Source organism: Cynara cardunculus (genome assembly GCF_001531365.2).
Source record: "Cynara cardunculus var. scolymus isolate 2C chromosome LG 6, CcrdV1, whole genome shotgun sequence".
NCBI lineage: Eukaryota > Viridiplantae > Streptophyta > Magnoliopsida > Asterales > Asteraceae > Cynara > Cynara cardunculus.
Window position 1 is genome coordinate 16,474,964 of NC_037533.1, and position 25,253 is coordinate 16,500,216.

Consider the following 25,253-nt stretch of genomic DNA (forward strand, 5'->3'; position numbering starts at 1 on the left):
CTTCCCATCCAATCGAGGCTTGTACGATAAGCTCAAAAAATACGCCAACTAATTGTCACGAAGTTGTCTTCACAAGCTTGCATGCAGCCTTAATTATCGAACTAAGGGGTTTGTTTACCTATTAATAGTTCAATTAAGAGGCGATCTCTAAATCGTTAAAAGGTGAATCTTGTTTAGCAATTTTTTTTTTACCTCTTAATAGTTCTAAAATCCTCTGAATGATTTTGTATCATGGGTATCCATTGTAAACAATTACAAAACAATTATATTTTATTTTGCACTATAACATGAGAGCTCTTAATCATTGTGACCACTTAATCATTCTGCACCAAATCATTCAGCAACTATCAAACAGCCCCTAAATCAGCCAAACTACCGAACAATGATGAGCAAACGAGAATACTAAGAAAATTGGGAGAACTTTATGCTTCTATTATTCAAGTTGTGAAAGCGTCGAGTGTAGTTTATAAATGAAAAACTACTTTTATTTATATTACTCTATGAAACCATTTGAGACTTCATCTAGATATTTATAAGGAAGTTTCTAGTTAAATAAATACCAGAAACCCAACCCAACTCAAATCAAAGTGCAACCTAACCCAAACCGTACGAGTTGGTCAGGTTTATATTTTGGTACGTCAAAGTATCTTCCTAACCTTTAATATATTGTCTCTCTTTAGTCTATTCATAATATATTTTTCATCATCAAACCATTTGGTACAACTTATCCCCACTACTTAAATATATTACATTCAATTAATTTTCTAACTAAATATATTTATACTATATTATAAAACATTTGATAAAAACTTTTAAAAACCATTTTTAATGTATGAAGTAATGTTTATTAATGCATATTACTTAAAGTTTAAGAGTACAAGTAAATTGTGTGTAAGTACAACTTATTAAAGCTCAATTTTTGAATTTATATAACTAATTGCAGATAAACATAATCAAATTCACGATAAACATCTTATTTTAAATATAAAGTTTTTAAAATATAATTAGGATAAACATTGAGTTTTAACATAATTCTTAATTATTATCCTTATAAAAAATCATATTATTAAATCAAAAAATAAATTACTTTGTTATTAAATCTAAACTAAATGATATTTAAAAAATTGAATTAAAGAAATAACACAAAAAACAATAACTTTTAAATAGTTAATTTGATACTAATATTGATATATTTATTTTCGAAAATTTATGATATTTTTAAATTTATAATTTATTCAAAAATAAAAACATTATCCTTTTCTCAAAACCACATAAAAACCGTATTATAACGTCTCCAGAGAAAGAATAAAACGAAACATTAAAATCGAGATATATCTTGCTGCATTCCACAAGTACCTTAATAGTATATATATATATATATATATATAAATATGTTTACAGTTATTGAACATATATACAAAAGAGTTATATAAAGATGAATGATAAATTTATATGAAGAGGATACGTGATGATGTAAATGTTCCATTTACATAATAATAGAGGCTCAACAATCATATTAAATCCAAAAAATAAAATAATATCAGATTTATTAAATTAAGTTGAAAATTTTATAATTCAATTAAATATCAAATTATTTTAGATTAAATTATTTCACGTTGGATTGATTTGGATTTATGCTGTTTTTGAGCACCCTAAATGCACATGTCAATTATAATCGCCTTTCTTTTTTAAATTTGGAACGAATGAAACATGTAAATGAAATGGGAAACACATATTTTTCCAAACAGAGATACGTATGTTGACGTGTCAATCGGGGAGGTTTGATTCGCATGCTCGTCACCTTGTTCATCCCTATTCCGACGATTCAAGGAGAATTCCCAAATTCTTCTTCTGTATTCCGAGAAATCAATGCGTCATATAGATATCTTCATCAATTCTAGAAATCAATCGTAAGATCTCTCCTTAAATAACCCTTTATTAGATTGTTTTCCCCCTAAATTGTATATATACAATCATACTACCATTCATATCGATTTCTTTTGTATTAGAAGCAATTTCGAATCGTTAGTTTCACTTTTAATTTGGTATTTTTGTAAGATCGATAGACGATCTCAATTTGTGAGTTATTATTTGGATTTCGTTATTGGATGAAGGTTGATTGTATTCAATCGGTGAATCGTATTTGTTAATGTGAACGGTTAGGAGCAGTAATACCTACAGGACTTGGATTTGAACCCTATGATCATAATTTTGGTCCATTTGATTGTTGAATATGTTATGAAGTAGCAGGCAATGTTCTTATGTACATATAATGTTGATTGCTTCACATGACTTGTATTCGAGCAAAAGGTTGATCATCGGCAAACCTGACCGGCCCACATGAAACTGCCCCCTAGAAACCACATATGAGGAGTCATTTCAAAGATGACTCGCTGAGGCAAGTGGAGGAGTTTGAGTATTTGAAGTTGAACCTGTTGTGTATTTGAGCAAAGTTGCTCCTTCCCTTCGCCAACTGAGCTACATGCCTGAGCGATTTATAAATCTTGTGTTGAAGGGCTATTTGGTTGGTATTCTATTAAGTTCTCGATAGATAAAGTTGTCTGTGTGGATTAATCTGGCCGTATAGATTATGAAAGTTATTGTTTGGGAGGGGTTTTTCATAGATGGGAGAAGCGCATTTTTTTATTAGGAGAGATAGATTTGGAAATTTTTTGGCTTTCTGCATAAAGCTTCCCCTAGAAGTTTACTGAATAAGCCACTTCCTATATTATTAAGTCACTACCAAACAATCATGTATAACTGACTGAATAAGTTGTGAATCTCATTAAGCTCATAAAACTACTAACATATAGGCCCTTAGACCCTTACACCGAAGTATGTATGTGGGAACATTCTAGAAGCAGTTTTGGTGATCCTTTTGGCATCGAAAGTGTAGGAGGAGGGTTTCTTGTTAGGTGGTCACTCTCTCAACACCTTCTGTTCGCTGCTCCTTGTCACCCTTTAAAAACCGTAATGAATTCCATTTTGTAAAATCTCATGAACTTTCACAGCTTTATAGCTTTAGTCCAATTCATTTGATAATCTTTGATGGTTAGATTTACTTGCTTTTTGCAGCATGCGTGAACTTATTTAATTTAAGGGAACTTGTCCAGAATGACCAATCCGACCCCCTCTTCACTTTATAGCCACCTTTTCAGCACATTGGCCGAAATAGCCATGATTATGCAACTTGCATAACCCACTTTTTTCAATAAAGTATTCAAGAAAACTAGACATTACGCAAAGTTTGCATGATGTCTACGTGGACAGTCTATGGGCAAATACTCCTCCATGGACTATCTCCCAGGTGTCTAATTTTCCTAAATATTTTATGAAAAAAGTGGGTTACGCAAGTTGCATAAGTGCTATTTGCATTACCGTGGCTATTTCGGCCAATATGTTGGAAGGGTGGTGAAGGGGGGGTTGATTGTCTATCTTCGACAATTTCCCTTGATTTAAATTATACTCGGGTTCTGACACCCGACCAAAAATGAGCACATTTTCTTTAATACCATCTTTTCTTCTATGCTTTTTCAGGTGCACATACATTTGTTGCCAGCAGCCTCCAGGTGCTTTAATTTCGGGTGAAAAATGAACGTTAGAATAATGGAAAGGGATATTCAAAGCCCTAGATCGCCTTCAACTCCGACTTCCCGAGCTCGGCATCGGAGAAGGTCAACTGAGGTTGGTGGGATAAGAAACATAACCTCTAAGTCTAGTACTTCTACTCTCACTACAATAAAATTGATTTTATAGGACACTAAAATATAGAAGCGTCTTAAAGAAGTACTTTATAAGACTTTTATAGGGCCAATCTAAAAAGCGTCATTTCTAAAAGTGTTACAATAGGTTTATAGGACGTTTTTAGGTGTTATAACAAGTTTTTTAGGATGCTTCTAAAATAAAGTATCGTAATAACTAATTTTATACGAGACTATTTGAAAAAATGTCCTATAAAAAGATAGGCTTATAGGACACTTCTAAAAAATGTCCTATAAAATAGCTAATAGGACACTTTATTTTAGAAGTGTGCTAAAAAACTTGTTAAAATGCCAGACGTCTTATAAACCTATTGTAACGCTTTATAGTTTGGTCCTATAACTAAAACTCAATTTTGTTCTAGTGCGATCTTATAAAAGCTTCAATAATTTGTTGCAAAATTTTACCTTATCCATCTAGAGTCAATGCACCAACGTAGTTTGTATCATTGCTAAACAAATGACTTTTACCCACAAAAATCACCTGGGGAAATTTCCATGAGTGATGACCAGCGGATCACCTAGAAAATACCCATGTTCAGGTAGAATCCGATGTTTTTCAAGAAAATACCAGCATATCATCCAGTACCTGGGTAATCTCTCACCAATTTGAATTTCCAACCAACAATTTACCCACCAACATTTATGACAAATCACCCCTTTAGCAACGGATTTCCCAGGGAAACATCCGTAGGTAAAAGTCTTCCATTTTAGTAGTGATAATCTCGTGCAGGAGTTGAGCATAGACTCTGTATTTTCACTTTGTTTTGTTTTTGTGGGGTGATATAGGCATTTCCAGATGTAATGAAGTTAAATGAAAGTGACTTGCTCGTCAATGACCAAAACAAATACAGATCGATGTGGATCCGAACATATTCTTCTGTCTGGATGCTTCTTGGCTTCATATTGGTTGTCTATTTGGGCCATCTTTACCTTTGGGGTATGATAATCATCATCCAAATCTCAATGGCCAGTGAGCTGTTCAATTTGCTTAGAAGAGCTCATGAAGATAAGCGTCTTCCTGGATTCAGACTTCTCAATTGGTAATAACAAGGATTATGACAATATATACAACTAATATCCTTTAGGGTGTGTTTGGTACACTGGACATGACAAGACAGAACAATACAGGGATCACCTTTCTACGTTTAGTAGGACTTTTATGTGGAACATAGTAGAACAAAGTGGAGCAGGCGTGTTCCACCCCCACCCTATGGAACAAGGTGGAACGAACCTATATGTTACCAATATAACCTCATGAGAACTTAATTCTCTTCTAAAACATCAAATACGCCTACATATTTACATTTTATTCATTTTTAAAATTTTATTTTACTTATTTTATGTTTTTTAAAATATCACTTTACCGTCCTCAAAATACTATTTTTATACGGTTTCTGTAGTTTGGTTAATTATGTAATTTATTAAATATTAATGATAAAAAAATAATATAGAAAAGGTATAAAATAAAAATTGGAAACTACATAATTTTTTTTATTTTGGTATCATTTTAATTGTCTTGACGGAAACTTTCTAATGACATATTTTGTTATAAAAATATTTATTTTATCATAATTTTTTAAAATTACATAAATTAATCAAAATATATAAAATATATAAAAGAATTCATTAAGGGTAAATTGGTCATTTTATCTGTTCTGTCCTTTCCAGTTTTGTCTTACCAAACGCCTGAGTCTGAGCCTGGACATCTGGTATGTCTTGTCTGGATACCAAACACACCCTTATTGGACTAGTGGAGGTTTCAAATACAAACCATGTAATTCTTACAAACCCACAACCAATGTTTATATTATGAAACAATCAAGTATTTATGGATCATAATCATGATTCATTCATTATGATCAAGATATTTATGGAAGATGATAAGGTTCATTCATTATGATCATAGCTTTAGATTAGGAAACAATGAAGATATTGATGGAACCAGATATTTATTAGACTAGATGGACGGTTAAGGTTGGTTTGTAAGACTTACATGGTTTGTACTTGAAACCTCCTCTATTTGGACTATGCTTCATATAGAGCTTTCATCACTGTAATTTAATCTTGTGTTGTGATCATTTTTTTCTTACGTACATAAGTAAATGGTAATGTGTTGTCACAGGCATTTCTTCTTTACTGCAATGCTGTACGTGTATGGTCGTATTCTCAGCCAACAGATAATGCATGCCGTAACTCCTGAAAAGTTCTTCTATAAGCTTGCGACCAGTTTTATGAAGTATCAGATGGTTATCTGTTATTTCTTATATATTGCAGGTGCATATGTGTAAGAAGCCTTTTACTTGTATACTGTGAGAATATGTGGAACCCTCGTACAACTCTCCAAAAGAGCCCTTATAAAGAAAGGGATGTTCCAACATATATCCAGGAGAAATGGTCCAAGTCTAGCCAATGTGGGACTCCAACATGCCCCCTACAACAGAGGCTAGATGGACACAAATTGTCCCAGGGTGTCGAGAGGGGGTTAGCCAGAGTGTCGAGTCCCTAAAGTGGCAGACCCTGGCACTGATACATGTGAGAATATGTGAAACCCCATATCACTCTCCAAAAGAGCCCTTTAATATTGATGCTATACTTCTGATTTGGTACAGGGTTCATGTGGTTCATTCTCACATTAAAGAAGAAGATGTACAAATATCAATTTAGTCAGTATGCATGGACACACATGATTTTGATAGTTGTGTTTACGCAATCCTCGTTCACTGCTGCCAATATCTTTGAAGGGATATTCTGGTAATCCTAATTCACCAAATTATTCGCTTTCATTTATTTCGATACTCTTCAATTTTACTATTATGTTGTTCTTGAGGCCACAAGTTTATATTCTCTTGAATTCATTTTTCCACTTTCATTGAGAGCGTATCTAGTTCCCGGGCCTTGTGTGTCTCTAGTTCCAATTCACATATCCTTCCGTCCACCTCTTGAAAATCAGTTAAGTTCAAGCAATAGAAATTCAGGACTTAATGTGTATTCCTAAGAGTTTTACCTTTTCATGTTCCTTTGTGTTTCTCTTCTTTGCATATTGCATGGTCAATCCAAGCATATATTATCTAGGGTATTCATGCTCAGGGTCAGGTTCGGGGAAAACTACAAAAAAATGAAAAACTGAGGAAGGTGACCGTTCATATGTACGGTATGCACATGTGCATACGGTTAAGCTGTAAGTAATTTTTACTATTCTCTCATCAATGTTTATTCATATAGGTTTCTCCTCCCAGCATCACTTATTGCGATTAATGATGTAGCCGCTTATATCTTTGGTTTTTTCTTCGGGAAGACTCCTCTTATCAAGCTTTCTCCAAAGAAGACATGGGAGGGCTTTATAGGAGCATCAGTCGCAACCGTTATTTCAGCATTCGTGGTTAGATTAATTACGAAGTTATAATTCAAGCTCATACCAAGGGGCCGTTTACTAAACACTTACCATGGTAAGCGCTTACCGGTTCAATTACCTTACCGGGTAAACACAATAAGGACTGAGAATCTTACCTGGTAAGAGGGAAGACAATGATCGAGAGTTTTACGTAGTAAGTGAGGGTGACAACTCTTAACCAGTAAACGCTTACCATCAATCCATTTTAATGGCTGGAAATGTTACCCCACAAGGTAATGGAGAGTAGTAACTCTTGCTAGAAAGCACTTACTCAGTAAGCGTTTGGTAAATGGCCCCTAAGAATAATTGGTCCCGCCAAATTAAACTATCAATATACTGTGTTGATTAACTACGATGTTATAATCCATCCTTCTAAAGTTTTTAACTTATCTTTTATATAGCTTGCGAACATTTTGGGTCGTTACCAGTGGTTGACATGCCCACGAAGGGTAAGTTCAAGTACTTAAGTTGTCCGTAAGGGTGCGTGTGGTACCGACAGACAGGGCAGCTATAAGCGTTTGGTAAGACAGGATTGGACATGACAAGAATGGTAAAATGACCAATTTACTCTTAATGAGTTGTTTATATATTATGATTAGGTTATGTAATTTATTAAATCATAATAAAATATATTGTTTATAACAAAGTATATTAGTAAAAAGTTTTCGTCAAGACGATTAAAATGACACCAAAATATGAAGTTTACTAACTTCCAACTTTTTATTTTATACCTTTTCTATATTATTTTTTATTAGTAACATTAACAAATTACAAAAATTTAACAAAGTATAGAAAACGTATAAAAATAGATGTTGAGAACAATAATGTGAAAATTTAGAAAGGATAAAATACAGTAAATAAAATTTAAAAAATGAATAAGATGTAAAGGAGAAGACACATTTGATGTTTTGAAGATAATTAAGTTCTATTTTAAGAGTATATTTGTATAATATAGGCTTGTTTCACCTTGTTCCATGGGGTGGGGTGGAGCACGCCTCTTCCTGTCTGGTCATGTTCCATATAAAAGTCCTGCCAAACGTGGAACAATATTACCTGTTTTGTTATGTCTTGTTCAGTGTACTAAACACACCCTAATTGAACATAACATGTAGTTTTACCACAAATTGTTCTCTTATGCCGAGCCTCCTATGCAGGATTTGTCAACGAGTTGGCTTCAATGTGATCCTGGTCCTCTTTTCAAGCCAGAATATTTTGTGTTACCCAAATGGTTAGCTCAATGGGTGGGTGTTAGATCTGACATCTTTTATTTTTTGGTAACCATGGATGTCCGGGGCCTCTTGCGCACACCTCGACTAATCTCATGTGGCCCTGACGATAACCGTCAGTAAAATCCCCAATCGCCGTGAAGAGACTCGAATTGGCGACCTGTGAGGAGGAGCCCCAAGGCCTAGCCTTTATTTGCCATTTGAGCTGGCCGTCAAGGTTACAACTCACTACAACAAAATTGGTTTTATAGGACGCCTCAAATGTTTAAGCGTCCTAATAAAATACTTTATAGGACTTAAGTTCATAGGACCAATCCAAAAGATGTCCTATCTAAAATTGTTATAATAGGTTTATAGGACGCTTTTAAGCGCTTTAACAAGCTTTTTAGGACGTTCTCAATATAAAGTGCCGTGTTAGCTTATTTATACGACACTATTTGAAAAAATGTCCTATAAACATAAATGTCCTATAAAAAAACAAGTTTATAGGACACTTCTCAAGAGTGTCATAAATAGCTAATAGGACACTTTATTTTAAAAGCGTCTTAAGAAGCTTGTTAAAACGCTCAAAAGCGTCATATAAACCTATTTTAACGATTTTAAATAGGACTCTTTATAGTTTGGTTCTATAAAGTATTCTATTAGGACGCTTAAGCAATCTAGACGTTCTATAAAGTCAATTTTGTTGTAGTGACTTTTAAATTTTAGCATGCACCTGGAAAATTAACATGCTTTAGTAAAACATTCAATGCAGTTGCCATGGGAAGAGATATCAGTTTTACCGGTGCAATGGCATGCTTTATGCCTTGGTTTGTTTGCATCAGTTATAGCACCGTTTGGAGGCTTTTTCGCAAGTGGGTTCAAGAGAGCCTTTAAGATCAAGGTGTGTGATGGTTAGGGTGTAAACGAGCCGAGTTGAGTAGTAGGTTATTCGAGCTCGGCTTGAAAATTTTATGCCAGGTTCGAGCTCGAGCTTGAGCTTGAATAACTTTTTCGATGTAGGGCTCGAGCTCGAGTTTGAATATTTTTTGAGTTATTGAGCTCGATGCTCGTTTATGGGTTCGTACTCGCGATCGATTAACTCGTTTATTGGTTTGAGGTTTATAAATTTTATGTTTTTATTGTATTATTTATGAACATATGAACATGTTTGGCTCGAAAAAGTATATGCTCGAATGGCTCGACTTGAAAATTTAATCGAGTTTTCGAACTAGCCAAGTCGAACATTGATTTTATAAAGCTCGATTCGTTAAGTTAAACGAGTTTTGTTCTGTATTCGAGATCGACTCGAGCAACTCGAGATAAACGAGCTCGAGTAGCTCGTTAACATTTAAACCCTAGTGATGGTTGCTACGTTTGATACTAAACTTTGCACTAATGTATCAACACCGTAGTTAACTTTGCACTAATGTATTAACACCGTACTCAACTTTGCAGGACTTTGGTGGCAGTATTCCAGGACACGGTGGCTTTACCGATAGAATGGACTGCCAGGTAATGTACTGAGGTCCTGTGTTCGAGTCTTTTATCTCTAAATTTTCAGAAACGTAAGAAACCTGAAATTAGAAGTTTAAAACTAAGAAAATGATACAAATGGGATTTGAACCCTGGTCTCAAAGGAATGTAAAAGACTAAGCAGACCAACCATGCCAAGAGAAACTTGTGTTATTATTGTAGACTTGTAGTTTCAGGAAATATATGGTTGCACCCAACAAAATAATATTGTGGCAACTTTCACGACCCCTAAATTTTTTACACTATGGAGGAATGAAGCGGTGGCACATGCCACCATATGCACCATAGTGGGCCCGCCCCTGTTCTTACCTTTAATATGTTCCGAACCATACAAGCTAATCAAAATTTAAATTTAGGTTGGGTGGGATGGGGGATAGTGAATATCTTTGTGGAAGGGTGTCCCGAGCTATGCCCAGATTAATTCCGACCAATTGCGACTGTAAGACATGAGCCTTGATCAACTCAGTGGCCACAATTGTTGTGGACGCCTGGAATTGAACCCCAGGGAAATTGGGATATTCCACCACATCCCTTTGAGCCTCAACCACTACACCACAACCCTTGTGGTTGATGGTGAATATCTTCCTGCTCAATTTGATGACATTTTTATTTCAGCATGATCCATACTGTTACAAGACAAGGACACTTTGACACCATTTGTTGTAGAAATTCCAATGTTTAATCGAGGCTAAACTAGCATAAGTTGGTGTCCCAAGAATCTCTAGTTTGAAAATGTTCTTAGTTTAGAAGACAATGTTCTCACAACATACAAAACGATAATAAGCATCCAGCACAAAGTAAAGAAACAAGGTTAGAAGACAACACCGAGATTTACGTGCTAACCCAAAATGGGAGAAACCATAGATGCAGGAGACCAACGAGAGAAATCCACTAGTAGAAGATGAAGTTTACAATGTTCTTGAGGGAGAGAAACTAAGGGTGTGTCTGGTTGGTTTCCCATCAAGTCATTTATGAATAAAATTGTCTGTGCGGATTAATCTAATTGTATAGATTGTGAAGATTTTTGTTTGGGAGGTTTTTTTTCATAGATGGAAGAAGCATGTTTTTTAATTGGGAGGGGTAGGTTTAGAAAAACTTGACTTTCTGCATAAACTCCCCTCTAGAAGGTTACTGAATAAGTATTAAGCCGCTACCAAACAGTCATGTATAGCCGACCGAATAAGCTGTGAGTCTCATTAAGTTCTTTAAGTTGCTAACAAACAAGCCTTATGGTGTGTGGGTGTGTGTGTGTGTATGGAGATAAGGGAATAAGATCGATGATAATACATGTATTTGTGGAAAAGAGGAGTTCTAGGGTGAGTAATATAAATCGGTGAAAGTTGTGTCAAATGCAAGTCTTCAAGCAAAGTTGTGAGAATTTGTGGCCCAATAAGCATGATTGCTCGGTTGGCAAAGGGGCGGAACGACTTTGCTCAAATACACTACAGATTCAAGTTTGAATCATGTGTGAGGCGGGCTTGATCCCTCCGCTAGCCTCAACCACGGAGTCAGCTCTGAAATGCCCCCTCACGTGGGGCAGGGTAATCAACTTTTTCCTCAAATAAGCATGGTTACTTAAGGGACAAAACCCCACAAAATCAGGAAAAGAAGATTTGCTGAAAAATAGCCTAGGAAAAGACGATGAACAGTGGTCATGGCCGTGAAGGGTTTCCTTCACACCCATGAAGTTGGGCATAAGGTTTTCACCTTCCGTGACCCTTTCTTCACGCCCATGAAGAAAGGGTCCCAGAAAGTGAACCTTCTCAATCAAGCTCCTGAAATGTGCAAAAGTCTTGTTCAAAATTTGAACTCACATTGGCTGTAATTGTGAAAGGAGAATGATGCTAAGGTGTCTTTATTTTCCGTAATGCTTGCAGATGGTTATGGCCATTTTCGCTTACATCTACCATCAGTCCTTCGTCATCCCGCAATATTATCCCGTTGAGATCCTCTTGGAACAGGTCTGCTATTTTCTCTTCTACAATTTACATGTTTTAGCTATTTGCATTTGGTATGTAGGACAGGATGAGACACTACAGAATAAAAACTTGCCCCATGTTTGGTGCGACATCGTACTAAAATATGACAAAATTGAGACAAATTTTTCACACCAAAATAGGTGGAATAAAAATAGGAAGATGGGACAAAGTTGGTAAATTAGAGCATATCCAATAGATTCTCCAAAAATGAGAAAATTGAGATTTTGGGCAAATTTTTTGCTCGAACAAGTTCTCAAAATCTTTTTTTAATGAACCTGGATATCCAACCTGCTATGCGAGCCGTTTAATCCCAGGCCGACCACCTGCTTTGCAGATAGCCCGGAGTCAACCTCCGTGGTCACAAGGGGATTTTTATTCCTACTTGGATTTGAACCTGGGACCTCCTGGTACTTTTGATCTTTGGAGCCAAGCTCAAACCAATCAGGCACCACTCTTGTGGTTAAGTAATTTTTTTTCAAAAGCCCAAAATGGCCTAGGCGTAAAGTAACCTGGAAAAGCCCAATGAGACCTATTTTCACACCCAAAACCCAGGTCCTTTAGTTTGCTTGCCGAAAACGGACCCGGAAGGCTCAGGTCTGGACCCAAAAAGACCCAAGCCGTATGCATCGCTATCGTCAATATAATCCAAGGGGCAGTTTGGTCCAAGTGAGAGATGAAAATGACACCCAAGTTCCAGAAATGAAAATTTGGGCTTCTGGAGAACGAGCCAATTAATATTATATAAACTAAACAATCTCTTTTATTTTCATTCTCATTAATTACTATTTAATACCACTAATCAAACACGCTCTAAATGATCTTTTGTTGTATAGATATTAGGAAGCCTTACGTTCGAGGAGCAAGAATTGCTACTCACGAAACTGAAGGAGGTAATAGACGGGAGACAGTTCCAGAACTGATTCGCCGTTGTTTCAATTTTCTTTTACACGAAGAGAAAGCGGTAAATGATATCGATGGCAGTATACATCCGTAGTCATTAGTATTCTCTCATTCTTTGATTCATTTTTAGTCTTATTAGATATTTGTTATTTTGTTTCCGATGTACCCTCTTGAAATTAGGACGAAAACATCTGTAATTCCCGGTAGATGTCAAACACGAATCATGTTTTTTTTTTACTCTCAAGCAGCTGCATTAGCCGAAGCATCGTTCAGGAGGGATTGTATGAGAATACGAGTTTATGGTGAGAATGATGAGAACCCTTCTGAGCTTTTGGATGAGTTTACTTTTTAATCTAACTTAATTTTTTTTCAACTGATTTCAATACTTTCAGCTACATTTATCTACCTTCAATTACATTTATCCACTTATTTTTTAAATCTATCCTCATTTTTAAGTCAATTTCACGAACTTTTACTACATTTAATTGTTTTCACGCGTATGAATTTTTTAAACTTTCGATCATGATGACAAAAGAACAGGTAAAAAAGATGGTTGGATGCAGATGAAGGTATATGAAAGTTTGTTTTCACATTCTTATTATAACTTTTTATTCTCACCCGAACTCAATTATGCTTTTAGGCTTGATTTGGGGTTTTGGGTTTGGGGTTTTGTCCATCTCCACTCCATGCATGATATGATCTTAGAGATACTTGAACGAATGACGACGAAATAGATATGCAACTGAATTTTGAGACTCGGTCACGTTTTGAAACAAATACTGAAATACAAGATATAATTGATCAAACTTCTATATCTAACTTGTATGTCATCGCTTTTATATACCATCTGTATCTGTCCCATTCTCATTATGAAAAAAGAAAAAACTTGCTAGAAGAAAAGCACGACGCTGTCTTTAAGTCGGCATTCATGTTTGACCATCTGCGTCGTTGGCATACGACACCGTTGATATTCCTTTGGGTTATAAACTTAAATCATGTTTGGTTTGCAGGACTCGTAAAATATGAATGAATTGAAATAATAAATTCTATTGAACAAACTTCATTCGGCTTTTTGATTTACACATAAAATGGAATCAAATTCCATAGATTTCATCATTCACGGATTTCATACAGGTGAATTTCATACATACGTATACGAATTGAATTTGATTCCTACCAAATTATAATTCACATGTGATACGAATTGAATTTGATTCCTACCAAATTATWWTTYWCAAAAAACAAAGAACTAGCCAAAAAAAACCTTAGGGGTTGTTGTTTACCTCTTAATAGTTTCATTTAGAGGCATTTTTTGAATCGTTAAGCTGTGAATCTTGTTTGTCAAATAAAAAAGATCTGCTTTTTACTTGTTCTAAAATCCTCTGAATGATTTTGTATTCTAAACCCCTAAACCATTAAACATCCTAATTTCATTGTAAACAATTACCAAACAATTAAATTTCATTTTGCATTATATCATAAACGTCTTTTAACCATTCTCACCACTTAATCATTCTGCATCAAACCATTCAATAACTGTCAAACAACCCCTTAGCCTTACTATATACATACACGACCAACGCCACCCCCACCATAGCCGCCATCGCTCTCATCACTATCGCCAATTAATATTTATCATAACATAGTATTTATAATTTAAGCAAAAAATTATAAAACTAGTCATAAAAAGGTATTTTTGTCCAACTTGTTAAGAGATTCCAATTCAATTTCCAATTTCCAATGTCAATTTCATTTCACTTTAATTCGATTCCAATTCTACCGGATTCCATAAATTTACCTTTTTAACCTTTGGTTGATGTTAAGCTCAGTTTTCATCTATGATTTCTGAACCTACAACTAGCCGCATAAATGAGCTTGAGTAACAGGTTATTTGAACTCGGCTTGAGTAATTAGTATCAAGCTCAAGCTCGATTAACTTTTCCAAAATTGGGTTCGAGCTTGAATTATTTTTCAACGTTAATCTCGAGCTCAATGCTCATTTATGAGCTTGAACTTGAGATCGGTTATCTCGTTTATTTGCTCAAACTCGATGATTTTTATATTTTTATTATATAATTTGTAAACATATAAATTTTTTGGCTCGAAAAATGTACGCTCGAATGGCAAGACGCGACTTGTAAACTTTAATCGAACTTCCAACAAATTGAGTCAAAAACTGGTGTTATGGAGCTCGACTCGTTAAATTAAGTGAGCTATACTTTGTGTTTGAGATCGACTCGAGCTCGAGTAGGTCGTTAAAAGCTCGACACTTTTACACCCGACTAGTAGTAGCACGTATCTTGGCTGTGCCACAACATCCAAATCGCCCCTGTAACACTTTTAACTCGAGATTCTTTTTAACAAGTAAAGACCCATCAATACTACTGTGCTACAAGTAACAAAACAATTGATGATTCCATTGATCAAACCTGCAATCAAAACTTTTGGGTAAACCACCAAATCAAGTTTCGGATCCTTTGTCACCATCCACAGCTATCGTCACACCGACTTCAGCTGGCCGTAGAATTCGATCATGCAGCATGTATCCCGCCTGCAAAACCATCGCCAAAGAAACTTCTACTATTTGAAACGGCTTCAACTTTCAAATTATGTCAAGACTAGAGATGCACGAAAAACCCGAAGCCCAGTCAGGCCTAAAAGCCCGATCAGGCCAAGTTTTTTTTCAAAAAAGCTCGGGACTGAAAATGTCTGATCGGGCCTATTTTCACCCGAAGCCGGGGTCCTTTAGTTTGCTTACAGAGAACGCACTTGGAAAGCCTGGGTTCAGGCCCAAAAAAGCCCAAGTCTTGTGCACCTCTAGTGGATATGGCAGTGATATTTGAACCAGTTTGGATACTTGGGAGCTGTTTAGTTGGTTTTCCATTAAGTCATGTATGGATAAAGTTGTCAGTTTGGATTAACCTCTAGATTTGGAAGATTTTTTGTCTGGGTAAGGTTTTTCATAGATGATTTGAGTGTGCTTTTATATTGGGAGGTTCAAACGAGAACGCTAACTATTTAAGAAAACAAGAAAAAGATCGTTGATGTATAAAATCATATATGAATCAAGTACAAAATCATACATGATCCGGGCGACTTTGCCTACGACTTAAGTGGCCTCAAAAGTCGTCTGCTTCCATTTAATGTAAAATTATTCATCATTCATAATGAATATCCCTGAATAATCACATGAATATGGAAACATTTTCATAATGCATGATTTCATGTATTTTTTATCATAAATATCTATCACAACATTCATCATGAATAAAGCATGAATAATTTGTTCCTAGTTTCTCAAACTATTTACTTTTCTCATTTGAACTTACCCCTATTTCTATTTTGATATTGATAAATACTCCCTCCATCCCAAAATAAATGTCCATTTTCAAAAGTAAATATCTACTTTCCTATTATATTCTTAATTATGAGATGGTGAAAATATCTCTATATTATCAAGGGTAAAATTGTCCCTTAGTTAATTAAAAAATGTAACAATTACAAAGTGGATATAAAGATGTAAAATACTCCACTCCGTCCCAATTAAGTATCTACATTTCTATTTATGTTTTCCCATAACAAGTGTCCAGTTTCAGAAATAGATAACTAAATTCTCATATCCACCCTTAATCAATGCCCAAATATTTAAGAATTGTGACCAGAGATAAATTTTGAAGGGTAAAGTTGTCATTTGGTTAACTAAAAAATGTCATAATTATGTATGTCTAAAACTGTCATTTCTATTGTGGACACTTGTTATGAGACGAAGACAGTACCTTATAACATTTACACCTTGTGATTTCGAATTGCATTTTTTGTTTAAATGAGTGAGAGTGAAAAGCAGATATAAAGATGTATTATAACACGTTAGTCCGTTCGCATACCTTCAGCACAACCGCAACGGTATCAGGAGACTTGGTTGGATCTGGTACTTGAAATACAGCGTTATGCCGGTCGGGATCGAATTCTTCATTTGTGGGGTCATATTTTTCCACCCCAAACTTCTTGAAAACCTGAAAGCACCAATTTCATTAGCCCAGGTGCATTTTGTCACCTTGACTCAAAGATCACCTGCAACTTTCGTCCCTTCGTAATTTCTTTGCCTTTTCTGTCCCTCAATCATGTCTTCCTTACCAATTTTGTCCTCTGTCTAAAACCGTTATTTAGGGTCCGTTTACCAAATGATAACCAGGTAAGCATGGCAAGGACCGAGAATCTTACCTGGTAAAAGGCATGATAAGGACTAGAGATGCACAAATAGGCCCTAGCCAGATCCGTATTAACCCAGGCCTAGGAACCCGAAGCCTAGTCCGAGTTGGGCCTTAAAGCCCAATGCCAAAATTACTTTGGACTTTGGAGGCAGGCCCAGCTCGAAAAAAACCCGGCATGGAAAAGTACGGTTAAGCCCAAAAAAGCCGTAAAAAGCCTGATCGGGCCCTTTTTCAACCCAAAAGCCGATCAAAATCCCGGACTTGCGCCTCTCTAGTAAGGACCAATAAGTGAGGGTGATGACTCTTACTCGGTTAGCGCTTACCGGGTAAGATTATTGCTTCCTATGCCATTTTGATGGCCAAGAATCTTACCCTATAGGATAACTAAGATCAATGACTCATCCCGATAAGCATTTGGTATACGGCCCCTTAATGTATGTTAAACTGAGATCAAAATTGATAAATGACATAACATTTATTTTCTCATTATTTTTGAACTCACATATTTCACATTATTGTTCATTTCTAATTGGCATAAAATTTCGTTATTTTATTTATTATTTTTGAACTTGGATATTTGACATAATTCAATGTAAAACAAAGGGTCATTGGTCCGGTGACCGGGTTACCAGAATGGCCCACCTCTCAGAAGAAGGGTTCAAACCTTACCAAAGAAGAGAAGTGTGTGTGAGTATTTGCCGCACATAAATATTATTTACTTCAAAGAAAATTGATAGTCAAGGCAACGAACGCAAAACAAAAAATGTTTCACCTCTGCTAGTTGTTTTTCAGTCATCTCGACACCTTCCAGCAGGGTTTTTAAAAGCGGGACAGCTCCAGCACTGTCTTGGGAAGTATCGATCTTAGCAAAACTCTCTTTTACAACTGAAGAAGCTCTACTAAGATTATCGGCAACGTCCAGTAAGCTCTTTGCAAAATTCTGCAGGTTTTGAATGTGTCAGAAAGTAATATGATAGTATGAAATAGGAGTGTAAACAATTCGAGCTTTTAACGAGCTACTTGTGCTCGAGTTGATCTCGAACACAAAATAGAACTTGTTTAACTTAACAAACCAAGCTTCATCATGCTCATATGTTCATAAATCATACAATAAAAATATAAAATTATCAAGCTCAAGCCAATAAACGAGTTAATAGATCGCGAGTTCGAGCCCTTAAACGAGCAATGAGCTCCAGCTCGATAATTCAAAAAATATTCGAGCTCGAGCCCTACTTTGAAATAGTTATTCGAGCTCAAGCCTAGTATATTTTTGAGCCAAGCTCGAATAACCTACTACTCTACTCGACTTGGCTTGGCTCATTTACACCCCTACAAAGTTGTCAAAGATTCAAGGCGTACTTGGGCACACTTAGGCGCAAAGGGGTCCCGCGGCCTAGGCGCAGGTTTGAGGTGCATCTTATAAAAAGTGTATATATATATATACACACACACACACACAGTTATACACAACTAAAATATGTAACGAGTACTCCAGTGTAGCAACCAACAGTACTTCGATAGAGGCAGAAGGGTCGGGTTTAAAGAGGGAGCCATGAGGGAGAAGTTTTAAGGTCTAGGTATTTACAGAGAAATAGGCTTGAAGTTATAAGAACTGGTATTTGATATTAGGGCTTGACAGTTGACACTTTGACTTATATCATCTATTTAATAACTCATTTTTTAAGAAATCTAGAAGATATGAAGATGAGAAAACTTATTTAATATTGGGGTTTGATTTGGTATTTAATAAATCTTTATGAGGCACGCCTAGGCCTACAAGGCGCCTCAACCAAGGCACAGGGCCTTAGTGAGCCTCGTAAATACGCCTAGCCTCGACTTCAAAAAAGCCCAAAACCTTGAGCCTTACGAGCCTCAGAGGCACGCTTTAACCACTATGCACCCCTAGTAGGAAATACAATCAAAGCACTTTAAGTGGCTAACAGGCAACCTGTATTGCAAATTTCTTCGAGTTATCTGCTTCTCTTTTTGTCCTCTCCATTACATTTTCCATTTCAGCATATGTTCGAAGAACTTTGTCTTTCATTTTCTCAATCTCTTTGTGCTTTGTTTTAAGTAGTCCCTCTTTCTCAGCCACAAGTTTGATCAGATCATCCACCGAAAGAACCGGCAGGTCTTCCTCATCTGAACCTGACTCTGAAAAATCAAATTCAATTAGGGGGCATTTGGTTTGACAAAATGTTTTTGAGGGATTTGGATTTCGTGGAAGAATTTGGAATCTTTGGTGTGTTTGATTTGTAGGAATTTGGAATCTAATGGAACTGAATTCCATTCTTCATAAATAATTTACAAAAACAAACACATGAAAATAATTAAATTACCTTTTTATTAGTTGATTATTACAAAACAAGTGTTTTTAATAGATTTTTTAGACATTAGTACATATATATCCTACGAAATCCAGTGAAATACCAACCACCCCGTGAGATTTCACAATCCTATGCTTTTGGGATTTCAATTCCAGACTTTCCTTTAAACCAAACATGGGATTGAAATGGAATTCAATTCCAAATCCCGCCCTATAGGATTTGGAATCGAAAGAATTTTGGAATCTTTGGTGTGTGCTTGGTTTGTAGGATCTGGAATGGATTGGAAGTGAATTCCATTCTTTATAAATAATTTATAAAAAATTAGAAAAATAAATAAATTACCCTTTTATTAATTGATTATTACAAAACAAGTGTTTTTAACATATTCTAAAAAGTTGCTACAAACAAATCTGACGAAATACTAACCACGCCCGTAGGATCTCTAAATCCCATGTTTGTGGGATTTCAGGATTTCAAATCCAAGCATTCCTTCAAACCAAACATAAGATCGGAATGGAATTCAATTCCAAATCCTATCAAATCCCACAAACCAAACGGACCCTTAGTAATCCTCCTGGTAAAGAGAAAAGTCATAATTAACCCGAATTTCCTAAAACAAACCTTCTTCTTCTTTCTTATCAGAGGCATCTGTTTCATCCAGATTTCCAGCGTCGGATCTTTCTTTTGCATCATTTGGAATATCTGTAGAATCTCCTCCGTTTCGGGAAGTTCCATTTTCGTTGGGCTGTTGAGATGCAGACGATGATATTCCAGATTTTTGAACGGTGTATAAATTAATAATGGGATTACGTAATTCCATTTGCTCTGATACCCCCTGTGCAACAGAAAACAAGTCTAAGATGCCTACACACCACCAAACAAAAAGAAAGAGAGGCATCCGGGTTAGCGGTAAGATCCCATCCTTCCCAAAGGTCAAGGGTTTTACAGGCGGTCGACCGATTGTATATGAAAATTCCACGTTTCTTTTTGTGCATATCATCATGTAGATTTTATCAATTGTTTTAGGTTTTAAATCGCCTTAGATTTAGCTACGGTTTTACAAATAGTAGATTGTATATGACGATTTCATGTTTCTTTTTATCCATTTTTAGGTTTTATCAGGGTTTTAGCAAGTAACTGAGTGTATCTATGACAATGTGTGTATTCTTAGTATATATTATAAAAGTGAGCGGTGCGTGCGAGTATTTGTCGTATGTTATATACTTTAAAAGAATCCAGTTCAAGGGGGCCTGAAAAATACACCATTGGAACTGGCAAACAATGTTCAAGTCGTTATAATTTGAATCCAGAAACATGAAGAGGCTTACGAACCATCCACCATCACCAAAAACACACAACAGTTTTAGCTACAACTACAATCAACATTTATGAAACCAAACGCATTCCCCGCTCCCTTTAAATTTTTTAGGCATCTAAGGTATAGTTGAAAGGAGCTTAGCCATCTAAAACATACCAATATGTTGCAACTTACAAGAAAAAGATAAATGATCTTCTCTAGATTAACTGTAATCTAGATGCAGGGTATAAACTAAGAATTAGAGCCTGTCTGTTAGCAGCTTAATGAGCTTAATGAGCTTAATGGGACTCACATCTTATTCAGTCAGCTATACATGACTGTTTGATAGTGGCTTAATGATATAGAAAGTGGCTTATTCAGTAAGCTTCTAGAGGGGAGCTTTATGCAGAAAGCCAAGTTTTTTCCAAACATGCTCATTCCATCTATGGAAAATCCCTCCCAAACAAAAACCTTCCCAATATACAGACAGCTTTATCTATACAGGACTTGATGGAAACCCAACCAAACAGCCCCTTAGTGTTACAATATCGCAATTATGCATGTATTTTATATTGTAGAGAGTTGCAAACTAAACAAATGATTATGCTTTCAAAGAGGTCTTATATTTGCTGTTCACTTACAGCATAATGAGCTTAACCGTCTGGTCGGTTTATTCACTTAACCACCTCACTAGCCAGGACCCCTCACTTGTCCCCATTAAGCCACCTCAAACAAAGTAATACCAGAAATGCCACATCAATAATCCAACCCTCTCTCTTTGCCTCCCTCAAACCTATCAGTCTCCCGTCCCTCAGACCGACAAATTTATCTAGACAGACAACTTAACCCATACAGGACTTAATGGACAACGAGTAAACAACCACTTGGTTATTTATCCATCCTACCCTCCCTCTTCTTTCAATTTAGGTCAATAAGTATAATCCTCTGCAAATGCAAATATTTTGGTTAACAACTTGAGATAGCTTCCTTGGCAAATTAAGTCGTTTAACCAATCCCAGATTCAGTTAACAAATTCAAAACCTTTTTATTGTACTCCATGGCAAAATGCTAAATTCCAGAAAGTTACTTTGGATTTGCAATTTTGCAGCTCCCTTAGCAAAGAAGGTGTGGCAAGACACAACACATGTAAGGATTCCATCAATATATTTTTGGCATTTTACTTTTATATCATGTAGTGCATATGGAATGCATACTAAGATTCTTACGAGCTCCACTCGTCAAGTTAAATGAGTTTTAGTGTGTCCTCAATATCGACTCGAGCTTGATAATTATTAAGCTTGAGCTCGAGTAGCTCGTTAAAAGCTCGAGCTCATTAACACCCCTAACTAAGGATACACACATACGGTGTTACATATACAGTCAGTTACTTGCTAAAACCCTGATAAAACCTACAAAATGCAAAAAAAAGAAAAAAAAACATGAAATCGTCAGATACAATAACTATCTGTAAAACCCTAGTTAAACCCAACGCAATTTACAATTTAAAAAAACTGATAAAACCTACACGATGATATGCACACAAAAAAAAAACATGAAATCTTCATATACAATCGGTCAACAACCTGTAAAACCCTAGTTAAACCCTAGGCGATTTTAAAACCTAGAAGTGAACAGTGAATAACAAATGGTATGAACTCTAAACCACGGTCGAGTCATTGGTAATTACCTTGTCCTGAGAACCATGAATAGAGTGAAAACAATTCCGAATGATTGGAATGAAGTTCCGATCATCACATCGACCACGGAAGATTAATGAACCTTGGCACCTACTCACAACGGTCCTTGAAATCCGGGAGATCATACCGCCGGCGACCATTTCTCAGGCGAAAAATAAATTTGATCGGAAAGTGATGTGGTGCAATAGAGGAAGAGATTTAGGGCTTCGCTTCGGAACGATAGACGAAAGAACAAAGAGCGCGGAAAAGTGGCTTCGAGAATAGGCGTCTCTCCTAAACAATGGCGAAATTAACTGGTCAAAATAATCAATAGGTTTTCATGATAAAAAGTGTAAAATAAAATATAATTGTTTGGTATTGTTTACGATAAAATTAGAATGTTTAATGATTAAAGGAGCTCAAAATACAAAATCATTCAAAGGGTTTTAGAACTATTAAGAGACAGACTTTTTATGCTAAACAAGATTTACCTCTTAATGATTCAAATGTTGCTTCTTAATAAACTATTAAGAAGTAAACAAACAACTCTTAATATCAATTCCCTTTTAAAGCATGGTTTATGAGGGGATATGAGATTAAGGGGGTGTTTGGAATTGCTTAAAAAATAACTTGTTGACTTATTCCAGTGAGATACCGGTAATAAACACTTTTAAGTTTTGCATAAACAACTTATACCGGTGTCAAATCAGTAATAAGAAGTTTTTGAAAAAGTTAAACCCTTATGACTTACAATAAATTGATAAGTGTTTTTATAGAAAAACATAAATTGTTTCAAATAAGCAATCCCAAACACCTCATAAAGTAATCAATGGTTCAGATCTATTCTTACACTCCTCATCATAATTTTCCTTCTCACACGATCTTTCGTTTATTTATCTATTAGTTTTTTGTATTGAATCAATTAAATTAAACAAACACAGTATTCTTTATATATGTCTTCTTTTTTAAGAACATACAAAATGGATTCTCCCAAAAAAAAATCTAAAATTAAAAATTAAAACTTGAAATCTTTAAAAAAAATACATTTATATATTTCGATATTGAAAATCATAATTGTAAATCACGATTGAATCTATGAAAATATTGGTTTATACATTCATCTTAGTCTCGAGACGTCCAAGCTTATGGAATTGTTGATCTTGTAGTTGTTGAATGACAATAGTCTGAGAGGGAAGTGGGGTAAATAGCCGATACTACCGGAATAATTCCTCCTTTTTTGAAGCATATAATATATTTTATACATAACAAATGCAACAAATAAACTCACACACCCTCCTCACCATTGGTGAAGTTTGAACCATTGACCTCCTAGAAGGCAATAGGCTCAAAAACCGATAAGCCAAAGGCCCTTTGGTGGAAGAATTCCTCTTGGATAATAGGTATATCTTAAAGATTTTGTCCTTTTTTGTCTTGTTTTTGTTTCAACGGGAATTTGATGAGTCGATCCACCTATACGTCTTGCTTTTACTGTTATACATGAAAAATGGTCCTGACATATGGGTGTCCGATCCTTATGGGCTAACAGGGAAATTAAACAGTGTATTGATAAAAAAAATCCAAAATCAAAAGAGTGATTGGGTTGAAAAGAAAAATAAAGGAGATAATCTAAAAATTGCAGTAGAAAAGAAAATGGGAATTGTTTCAAGCACCAACAGAACCGCCTCCCAAAAGGTAACGGAGGCATGCAAAGGTTTCCTCAAGCTGGATGGATACTGGCCCTTGAGTGCAAAATCAACTCCAGCAGCTTCTGTTTAAAAATTACATTGATTATATTTGGGCAAGTAGTTGATTACCGACAACCTCAACTGGTCTCACATGAAACTCATCTCCAATAACACCAATGTGATGGAACATTTTTTGGCTGGTTCATCGGCTGAGGTCAGCTTCGAGCTCGGGATTTAATCCATGACCCGTCTTGTATTTTGGCAAAATCATTCCGTCCATTTACCAATTGACATGTCTCTTTCTTTTACTTCAAAAACATGAAATATGAACGGAAAAAACAAACAACCCTCTATGTACCATAGTATTTTGACGAGCTACTCGAGGTCGAGTCGATCTCAAACACAAGATATAACTCATCTAATTTATACAGTTGAGTTTCATAACACTGATGTTCGAATCGACTCAGCCGAAAACTCGATTGAATTTTTCAAGTTGAACCAAGAATCATAACACTAACGTTCAACTCAGCTCGTTCGAAAATCTCGATAAAAAAATTTCAAGCCGAGCAAGGTTATTCGAGCATACACTTTTACAAGTAAAACCTGCTAATATAATCATCAATCATACACACAAAAATATATAAGTTATCGAGCTTAATCTGATAAATGAATGAATCGATCACGAGTTCGAACCCATAAACGAGCATCAAACTCGAGTTCAATAACTCAAAAAATCAGCCGAGCTCAAGCTAGAGCCCTACTATGAAAAGATTAATCAAGAGTCTGGTATTATTTTTTTCAAGCCCAACTCGGTTAACCTACTACTTGATTCGGCTACTTAGGGGTTGTTTGACAAATGCAGAATGGTTTGGTGCAAAATGATCAAGTGGTCAGAATGATTAAGAGAATCTTATGATATAGTGCAAAATGAAATATAATTGTTTGGTAATTGTGTACAATGAAATTAGGGCTCTTAATGGTTAAGAGAGATTCATGATACAAAATCATTCAGATGATTTTAGAACTATTAAAAGACATACATTTTTTTTGCCAAACAAAATCCACCTCTTACCAATTCAGATGTTAATTATTAATGAAACTATTAATAAATAAACAAACAACCTCTTATTAAGGGGGTGTTTGGATAAGCTTATTTAAGTGACTTATTGACTTATTTCAGTTTGGTACCGGAGATAAGTTAAAACGGAGTGTTTGGGTAAAAAAAAAAAAGTGCTTATACCGGTACCAAACCGGTAATAAGTTGTTTTTGATAAGTTAATCCATA

The 25,253-nt window shown here is 35.6% G+C and overlaps 2 protein-coding genes across 4 annotated transcripts; one reads left to right on the top strand and one right to left on the bottom strand.

Moving 5' to 3' along the window:
* The first annotated feature begins 1,806 nt into the window (after positions 1-1,806).
* LOC112514961 (phosphatidate cytidylyltransferase 1-like) lies at positions 1,807-12,986 on the top strand. 2 transcript variants are annotated; one of them, XM_025121612.1, is made up of 12 exons: positions 1,807-1,910; positions 3,538-3,684; positions 4,548-4,801; positions 5,884-6,035; positions 6,371-6,512; positions 6,984-7,140; positions 7,554-7,601; positions 8,307-8,393; positions 9,133-9,261; positions 9,816-9,872; positions 11,771-11,854; positions 12,706-12,986. In XM_025121612.1, exons 2-12 carry the CDS (start codon positions 3,592-3,594, stop codon positions 12,790-12,792), a joined length of 1,290 nt encoding a protein of 429 aa, XP_024977380.1. In that variant the 5' UTR covers positions 1,807-1,910; positions 3,538-3,591; the 3' UTR covers positions 12,793-12,986. The 2 variants fall into 2 exon arrangements, with proteins under 2 accessions (XP_024977380.1, XP_024977381.1); XM_025121613.1 differs by lacking the exon at positions 1,807-1,910 and having other exon boundaries at positions 3,646-3,684; positions 4,613-4,801.
* A 1,957-nt stretch (positions 12,987-14,943) lies between these two features.
* On the bottom strand, positions 14,944-22,564 carry LOC112513980 (grpE protein homolog 2, mitochondrial-like). 2 transcript variants are annotated; one of them, XM_025120231.1, is made up of 6 exons: positions 22,295-22,564; positions 19,932-20,174; positions 18,932-19,137; positions 17,756-17,923; positions 16,657-16,785; positions 14,944-15,323 (listed from the first exon to the last, which is right to left on the bottom strand). In XM_025120231.1, the coding sequence occupies exons 2-6, from the start codon at positions 20,128-20,130 to the stop codon at positions 15,234-15,236; spliced, it is 792 nt and encodes a 263-aa protein (XP_024975999.1). In that variant the 5' UTR covers positions 20,131-20,174; positions 22,295-22,564; the 3' UTR covers positions 14,944-15,233. The 2 variants fall into 2 exon arrangements, with proteins under 2 accessions (XP_024975999.1, XP_024975997.1); XM_025120229.1 differs by having other exon boundaries at positions 14,945-15,323; positions 19,932-20,145.
* Positions 22,565-25,253: the final 2,689 nt, after the last annotated feature.

What these genes read in the sequence shown, in the direction of transcription:
- LOC112514961 (XM_025121612.1), top strand. Translation starts at nt 3,592, where the DNA reads ATGAACGTTAGAATAATGGAAAGGGATATTCAAAGCCCTAGATCGCCT. An exon ending in CCAAATGGTTAGCTCAATGG is followed by an intron (nt 8,394 to 9,132) that starts GTGGGTGTTAGA and finishes CATTCAATGCAG; the next exon opens with TTGCCATGGGAAGAGATATC. An exon ending in AGAGAGCCTTTAAGATCAAG is followed by an intron (nt 9,262 to 9,815) that starts GTGTGTGATGGT and finishes TCAACTTTGCAG; the next exon opens with GACTTTGGTGGCAGTATTCC.
- LOC112513980 (XM_025120229.1), bottom strand. Translation starts at nt 22,444, where the DNA reads ATGGTCGCCGGCGGTATGATCTCCCGGATTTCAAGGACCGTTGTGAGT. An exon ending in TTCATGGTTCTCAGGACAAG is followed by an intron (nt 20,146 to 22,294) that starts GTAATTACCAAT and finishes TCTGTTGCACAG; the next exon opens with GGGGTATCAGAGCAAATGGA. An exon ending in CCGTTGCGGTTGTGCTGAAG is followed by an intron (nt 15,324 to 16,656) that starts GTATGCGAACGG and finishes ATGGTTTTGCAG; the next exon opens with GCGGGATACATGCTGCATGA.